We start from the raw sequence: 8,363 nt of genomic DNA on the forward strand, positions 1-8,363 counted from the left end.
CTTCCTTCCTTCCTTCCTTCCTTCCTTCCTTCCTTCCTTCCTTCCTTCCTTCCTTCCTTCCTTCCTTCCTTCCTTCCTTCCTTCCTTCCTTCCTCTTTAGCACTAGTAGTGAGATTTCTTGAGATAAAGAATATTAACAGAGGGAGCTAGGTGGCTCAGTGGATTGAGACCCAGACCAAGATAATGGGAGGTACTGGGTTCAAATCTGACCTCAGACACTTCTTCCCTGTATGACCCTATGCAAATCACTTAACTCCCCATTGCCTAGCCCTCACTGCTCTTCTACCTTGGAACCAATATACAGAATTGATTTTAAGGCAGAAAGTAAGGGTTTAAAAAAATTTTTAACTAAAGAATATTCACAAGTTTGGTGATTTTTTTGAGTAATTATTTTCTAGAATGATTAATTCACAGTTCTATCAACAATATATTCTTGGGTACATCATCCTACAGCCCTGCCAACACCGACTATTTTCAGCTTTTTATCATCTTAGCCAATTTGATGGGTATGAGGTGAATAGTAATTTTTAATTTGCATCTGTACTATTAGTAATTTAGAACAATCTTTCATCCTGCTTTTGATGTTTTTCTGCCTCTTTCCAAAGCCACACAATTGCCCATGCTTTGGAATCAGGCATTTTATTTTTTGCAACCTTTACAAAGGAGGAAGTAATTAGCCTGCTTTATTGTTTGCTATCGGCTTGAAAGTTTATTTGATTGTTATCTTTCTCCTAAAGCCCCAATACTCCAAAGCCTCATTGTACCATGGTCTGCGGACCAGCTTGGCAATGGAGGGAGGCTGGTTATTACCAGGTTGGCTTCAGAGTGATGAACTTGTAACCAGGCTTATGTAAGTCACCACACACTGGAAACTAATATGCAGGCAGTTCCCGACTTATAAAAATGTATCTGTCTTTATACATTTTTGAATCGGATAGAACAAATTTTAATGAAACTTTGAAAAGGAGTTCTCTGGGGTATCTTAGCAAGCAGTCATTTACAATTCTACAGAAATGAAAGATGAATTATTAAATAAATTTCTCTCCTCTTGGCAGAGAAGTGGTGGACTATGGGAGTAGAATGTTGATTGTTGTTATTGTTCAGTCATGTTTGACTCTGTAATCCCATTCGGGATTTTTTTTGGCAAAGATACTGGAGTAGGTTTGTCATTTCCTTCTCTAGTTCATTTTATAGATGAGGAAACTGAGGCAAACAGAGTGAAGTGACTTGTCCAGGGTCACACAGCTAGTAAGAGTGGGAGGCCAGATTTGAACTCAGGCAATGAGTCTTCCTGACCCCACCCAGGCCTGGCGTTCTATCCACTGTGCTACCTAGCTGCCCTTGATTATAGGTATAGAACCTGAAAGACATGGTTGACATGTTGCTTGGCCTTTAACTGGACTTTTTTTCTTTAAATCGAAATGAGTTTTAGAGTTAGGGAATACAAGACTGTAATTTATTGCCAAGTAACAGTTAAGAGAAAAACAACCAACAAAGTATCAATAAAACATTAAAAAATAACATGAAACAAAAGTGATTATGGGATGTGATAAGTACCTAATTTTCATAAGGCAGCATGGTGCCAAGTACTCCCTGAAACTGAGGGTAATAATGATAAGGTTTCCAAATGTATATCAAAATAATAAAAATGTAGCTCATACTTATATAATGCTTTGAAGTTTGTAAACACTTTGCAACTCTAATCTAATTTGATCCTTATAATAACTCCAGGAGCTAGGTGCTACTATTACTTTCATTTTATAGATGAGGAAACTGGGACAAACAGAGGTTAAGTGATTAGTTCAGAGGAGACACGGCTGGGACTGGATGAGGGCAGATTAGTTAGTATATAAGGAAAGTGGTAGGTGGCATGAGCTAGGTAGCTCAGGGGATTCCTGGGTTCAAATTTGGCCTCAGACACTTCCCAGTTGTGTGAGCCTGGGCAAGTCACTTAACTCCTATTGCCTAGTCCTTATTGTTCTTCTACCTAAGAACTAATATATAGTATTGATTCTAAGACAGAAGGTAAGGGTTTTTTAAAAAGGAAAAAAGAAAAGGTGGTAGGGGGTAGGGGAAGCAGGTTGGTGGCTCAGTGGATAGAGAGAGAGCCAAGCATGAAGATGGGAAGAACTGGGGGCAGCTGGGTAGCTCAGTGGATTGAGAGTCAGGCCTAGAGACGGGAGGTCCTAGGTTCAAATCTGGCCTCAGACACTTCCCAGCTCTGTGACCCTGGGCAAGTCACTTGACCCCCATTGCCCACCCTTACCACTCTTCCACCTATGAACCAATACACAGAAGTTAAGGGTTAAAAAAAAAAAAGATGGGAAAAACTGGGTTCAAATCAGAGTTTAAAAAGTAAAAGAAAATACTAGGTATTTACTAACAAAAACTGATTTGGAAATCTGGCCTCAAGATACTTCCTAGCTATGTGACCCTGAGCAAGTCACCTAACTCCCATTGGCTAGCCCTTACCATTCTTATGCCTTTGAACCAATACACAGTATTGATTCAAGACTAAAGATAGGGGACAGCTGGGTGTTTCAGTGGATTAAGAGCCAGGCCTAGAGATAGAAGGTCCTGGGTTCAACTCTGACATCAGACACTTCTTAGCTTTGTGACCCTGGGCGAGTCACTTAACCCCCATTGCCTAGCCCTTACAGCTCTTCTGCCTTAGAACCAATACACAGTATTGATTCTAAGATGGAAGGTAAGGGTTTAAAACAAATAAATAAATTAATAAACAAACAAACAAATAAATGAATGAATGAAGGTAAAGGTTTAAAGAAAAGGAATTCTGGGTACCAGGAAAAAAAATTTTTGAGATGAATAGAATGAGCCACTTAAAATAGAAATATCATGCCATGAAAATATATAACAGAAAACAAACAAGCTAGAATTACAGAAGTGCCAAGGTAAGTATGTTTTAAGAGAACTAGCAAAATAAAACATGGAGAACTGAAATGAGCTGAGTTGAAACTTCTAACCGTCCATCTTCACTTCTAGTATCAGTTAAAACCCCAAATGTTCTATTTAACATATGGACTGATTTACCAGAAGAAACATTTAAAGAGGTAGAAAGACCAATGTCATAATTAAATGAGCATTCAGATGCCTAGAAAAGATACAAGTAGATTTGAAAATAAATCCATTGATAATCTTAAAATGTGGAATAGTAGGAAGCTGGAACTCTAAAAGAGTCAGAAGACCGAGGTTTTTTCATTCCTTGCTGTGCTGAAAATGTGTCTTGCTCTGGTTTCCCTGATACTACCCCTCCCTCTCCCAAGTTAGTGTAGTAAATTTATATAGTATAAGGGAAAATAGTATGAAGTAAGATTGTGAAGGGGAACTTAGAAGTCATTAGCAAACTGCCCCATAAATTAAGGGAGCATAACAGTTACTTACAAACTGTCTCATAAATTAGAGGAGCCCAGGAGCTGCCGACAAGAACCTCATAAATTAAGGCCATATTCTGAGACATCAGCCCCTCAGATGAATTCCAGATATGTGCAGTGACTGGCAAAACACCCACAAAGCATCACACTACTGAACTAGGCCTAAAATGTGGCACAGAAATGTTAATAACCTAAGACTAAATCAGCAAGAATAATAGTGAGTCTACCCTCCCCACCACCCCCAACCATCCCTATAAAAATAGGACCCAAATTCTTGCCCCCCACCACAGCATTTCACATGTTAGGACTCCATGCTGCCTGGGTGCTCCCATCTCTAACCGTCAGTAGAGACTCTCCTTGCTCCCCATCTCCTCATTCTCTTCTCCCTCCCTCCCCTAACCCATTCCTAGTACTCTACCCTTTCTTACCCTAGTTTGCCTCTATACTCTCTGTGCCTTATTACAGTGTGTTGGAAGCACCCTACTCACACTTTTCACTCACAGCTATTGTGGTCTTCCTTGTAGAGTGTCTAAAGAACAGGGTGTTCCTGCCCCTCCTCAACCCAGTGGGACTCCCTGATGGTCCCATTCCTTTAGTCATAAACTAGGAGCACCAACACTAAGAGTATGCCTTGCTTCTAGCTACTCCTCCTGTGAATGAGCATGGCACAAGGAACCTCAGGTCCTCCCCTAGGGGATTTCCCTTCTTATTTGGATTGCAATAAATCACTTAATATATCCATATTTATTCCCAATGAACAAATTACTTGTTCTGGAACTTATTAATTATGTGACCTTGAAAGCTTTTTAAGCTGTTGTTTGCTTATCTAGAAAATGGTGATAAGAATACTTGTAACTACCCACCTCTTAGGCTTACTGGTAAGAAAGAGTCAGGAAGTAGTCAAACAAAGCACTCTAAACAATATGAGGTGTTTTAAGGATTTAGAAAAATGGGATTTTGGAGAGCCCATCAATAACATGTATAGATAGATGCAGCTTACAAAATGGCAAGATATGCATAATAGAGGAATGCTCAGGCCAAAAAAAAATGCAAGCCCTTATCTCCCATCTTAGACTCAATGCTGTTTTTTGGTTCCAAGGCAAAAGAGCAGTAAGGGCTAGGCAATAGGGGTTAAGTGACTTGCCCAGAGTCACACAGCTAGGGAGTGCCAGAATTCAGATTTGAACCCAGGATACCTCTCATCTTTAGGCCTGGATCTCAATCAACTGAGCCACCTAGCTGTCCCCTCAAAACAAATTTTATTTTATTCTATTTACTTATTGTTAAAGTCTTACTTTCCATCTAAGAATAAATACAGTGTATTGGTTTTATGACTGAAGAGTACTAAGAGTTAAGTAATGAGGAGTAAGTGATTTGCCCAGGGTCACACAGCTGGGAAATGTCTGAGGCCAGATTTGAACCCAGGACCTCCATCTCTGGGCCTGGTTCTCCATCCACTTGAGCCACCTAGCTGGCCATCAAGCCAAATTTTAAAGCAGAAATTAATTAACTGGCAGTGAGCAAGAGTGACTGGGGTTATAGTCCCAACTCACTTTAACAAACATTTCAATGTTCCTTTAATTTTGTTTTTGTTTCACTAGAGGCTGACATTCTAGTCAGAGAGGGCCTTATCACCCAAAAGTCTTCTTTGTTCAATGTATTTCTGGTGGTAGTTGACCATGCTTATCATAACTATTTGCTAAGAAGCACAGAGAAAACAATGCCATTGAACTTTGTCATAAACGAAATTTTAAAAAGGAGAAAAGATAGCGAAAGAGGAGCAATGGGAAAGCATCCTAATGGAAATCTTAATGGAAAAGCATAATGCCATGAAGGGATTCCTTAAAAAGCATCTGAATGGCATCCCAGGACAGATCAAAACAGCCTTTTAAATAAGAATCTCACTTTTACTGGCTGGTAAATACCTTTTACTAGTCCAATTTTTCTACATCAGTCATCAAATCAATAGATTCCATGCAGATTTCTTTTTCTCTTTACTCTGCCTCCTTAGTTATTGTCTTAGTGAAAATGGACATTTAGCCATATATGTCCCCTTCCCTCCACTTTCAGAGCGCTCAGCCAGCCTAGTCCATACCATCTCATCTGGACCATACAACAGTCTTCTAAGTGATCTCCCTGCCTCAACTCTCTCCTCCATTCAGCTGCCAAAGCCATTTTCTTACACACAAGTTTGATCATGCCACACAATCACCCTACTGCCCAATGAACTCCATTGCCTACCAATTACCTTCAAGACCTAATTTTTTAAAAAAATAGATTTTACATCCAAAGCCCCCTTCCCACTTTTATTACACTTTTGTCCTCCCCATTCCCACACACTCTACAAACCAGTTACGCTGGCTGACGTGCATTTTTTCACTCAAAATATTCCATCTCCCAACTCGGAGCATGTCTAGAATGCTCTCCCTCTTCACCACCACTTCATAGCCTCCCTGGCTCTCTTCAGGACTTGGCTTATAGTCCACCTTTCTGCAGGACTCTGTCCTGAACCTTCCCTTGACACTGCCTTCCACTTACACCGATTATGTCTTGCATGTATAGAGTTATTTGCACACTTTCCAGCACATTAGGCTATGAACTCCTTGAGAGTACAGATTAATTTTTTGTCTTTTTTTATATTCTCAGAGTTTAACACTTAGTAGGTACATAAAAGTTTGTTGATTAACCATCTGGCATAAAAGCTTTCCCACCAATTTGCTTTTTTTTTTTTTTTTGGATTTTAATCTTTGACTCTTTTTTTTTTTTTTTTTTTTTACATTTATTAATATTCATTTTTAACATGGTTACATGATTCATGCTCCTCCTTTCCCCTTCAACCCCCCCCCCCGCACCCCCCCTACCCATGCGCATACCAATTTGCTTTTTAAACAAAGATGTATTAGAAAAGATGAGACATTTTTACTTAGATATTGCAGGAGAGGAATGTCTCTTGGTTGCTGGAGAATCAGATTTTCTTAATGGAGATCCAAGGCCATATGTGGATGTTGGGGATCGCTTTTCTTTCTTTGTTTTCTCAATCTATAGAAGGAGGAAAGAACGTTAATGTCAAAGTCCTGTGAGATCTTCCTCATATGAGCTACTTTTAAAATATTGCAACTACAACACTTTATTTTTTTTATTTAGAATATTTTTCCATGGTTACATGACTCATGATTCTTCCCCCTCCCACTCTTACCTTCCCCTCCTGAAGCTGATAAGCAGTTCCACTGGGTTATACAAACTACAACACTTTAAAAAACAACCATTCTCGGGGCTGCTGGGTAGCTCAGTGGATTTGAGAGCCAGGCCCAGAGACAGGAGGTTCCTAGGTTCAAATCTGGCCTCAGACATTTCCTAGCTGTGTGACCCTGGGCAAGTCACTTAACCCCCATTGCCTAGCCCTTACCACTCTTCTGCCTTGGAGCCAATACACAGTATTGACACCAAGAAGGAAAGTAAGGGTTAAAAACACAAAACACACACACACACACACACACACACACACACACACACACTTTCTCTTCTGTCTTAGAATCTGATATTGTGTTGTTTCCAAGGCAGAAGTACAATAAGGGCTATAGGCAGTTAGGGTTAAATGACTTGTCTAAAGTCACCTACAACCAGGAAGTGTCTGAGGCCAGATTTGAACCCAGGATCTCCCATCCCCAGGGCTGTTACTTTATCCCCTGAGCTACTTAGCTGCCCCTAAAGCTTACTTTCAAGGGATCATTTCATAAGCTTTATAGGTTTCCAAATTGTAAGCTGTGTAAAGGATAGCTCCTGAAATCATCCACCATGGTATGATGATGGCAGACTACTCTAAAACAGGAAAAAGAAAACTGTTTTATATGAAACTTGGAAACAAAATCACTCCCCACAGAGGCCTTGCAAATGAGAGAGTACTGTATCTCATTTTCAGTTGACAGGGCACACAGTAGCTGGAAAAGAGCACTGGGCTTCAATCTTCATAATGGGGTTCATAGTTTATAGGCTTAGCTATATAATCTTGGCCAAGTCATGGCTACCTCATGATCACAGTATTCAGAGATGAAGTGGGGGTGGTGGTGGTGGTGAGGGGGCAGCATTTCTATTAATCCTTTCTTTTTACAAATGAGGAAACTAAGGCCCCAAGGCAATGACTAGCCCAACATCATGTGGCTAGTTAATAATAAGGCTGGGTGTTGATCATATGCCTTCTGATTCCAAATTTGGCACTCTTATTCATTGTAATAAGCTGCCTTTCCACAGTGTAACTGTAAAAGAACATATATTTATATTATATATAAATCATATTTATGATCATATAATCATATTTTTTCCTCATAAAGAGAATTCTAAATTAGAAGAAAAAATACCATGCACTGACACTTGTTTAGCCATCCAGTAAAAACATGAATTTTCCTTCTCTCAATAAAAAGATTTCTCTGGGGCCAGGCAAAATAGATCAAAGGCCTAACTCATACGCCAATTCTATATCAAAGGTACCATTTTCAGGAAGATTGATAATAGACAGAGCAAAAAGATATAAAAAGTCACCAGGACGAAATTATGATTGGGTGAAAATGCAGTGAGCATAACCTTCAAGAAAGTCGGTCATAAATTATTCCATAAAATACATAATAGAATGATTGGAGAGTGTTACTGTTCCCTTGTTCCATAATTCCCCACTCCTTAGCCCTTAAAAACAGCCTACACCCCCTCCAAAGAGAGCTGTAGTTAATCTATTCCTCTGCCTCTTACCAACACATTTCCCAACCACTCCCTCTCTCTTTTCTCTGTCTCTGTCTCTCTCCCTCCCTCCTTCTCTCCCTCTGCCTCTCTGCCTTTCTCTTCCCCTGTCTATCTGTCTGTCTGTCTGTCTGTCTCGGTCTAGGTCTCTTTCTCTCCCTCTGTCTCTCTCCCTCTCTCTGTCTCTATCTTGGTGTCTCTCTCTCTCTCTCTCTCTCTCTCTCTCTCTCTCTCTCTCTCTCT

General features: G+C 40.0%; 1 protein-coding gene across 1 annotated transcript in view; it reads right to left on the reverse strand.

Moving 5' to 3' along the window:
- Positions 1 to 8,363, reverse strand: part of MAP7D2 (MAP7 domain containing 2) — a 183,194-nt gene that overhangs the window by 28,221 nt on the left and 146,610 nt on the right. Inside the window, exon 8 of the mRNA XM_044666814.1 lies at positions 6,316 to 6,431. Coding sequence (XP_044522749.1) covers positions 6,316 to 6,431 — 116 coding nt within the window. The remainder of the gene's footprint in view (positions 1 to 6,315; positions 6,432 to 8,363) is intronic.

Source organism: Gracilinanus agilis, chromosome 3, assembly GCF_016433145.1.
Source record: "Gracilinanus agilis isolate LMUSP501 chromosome 3, AgileGrace, whole genome shotgun sequence".
Taxonomy (NCBI): domain Eukaryota; kingdom Metazoa; phylum Chordata; class Mammalia; order Didelphimorphia; family Didelphidae; genus Gracilinanus; species Gracilinanus agilis.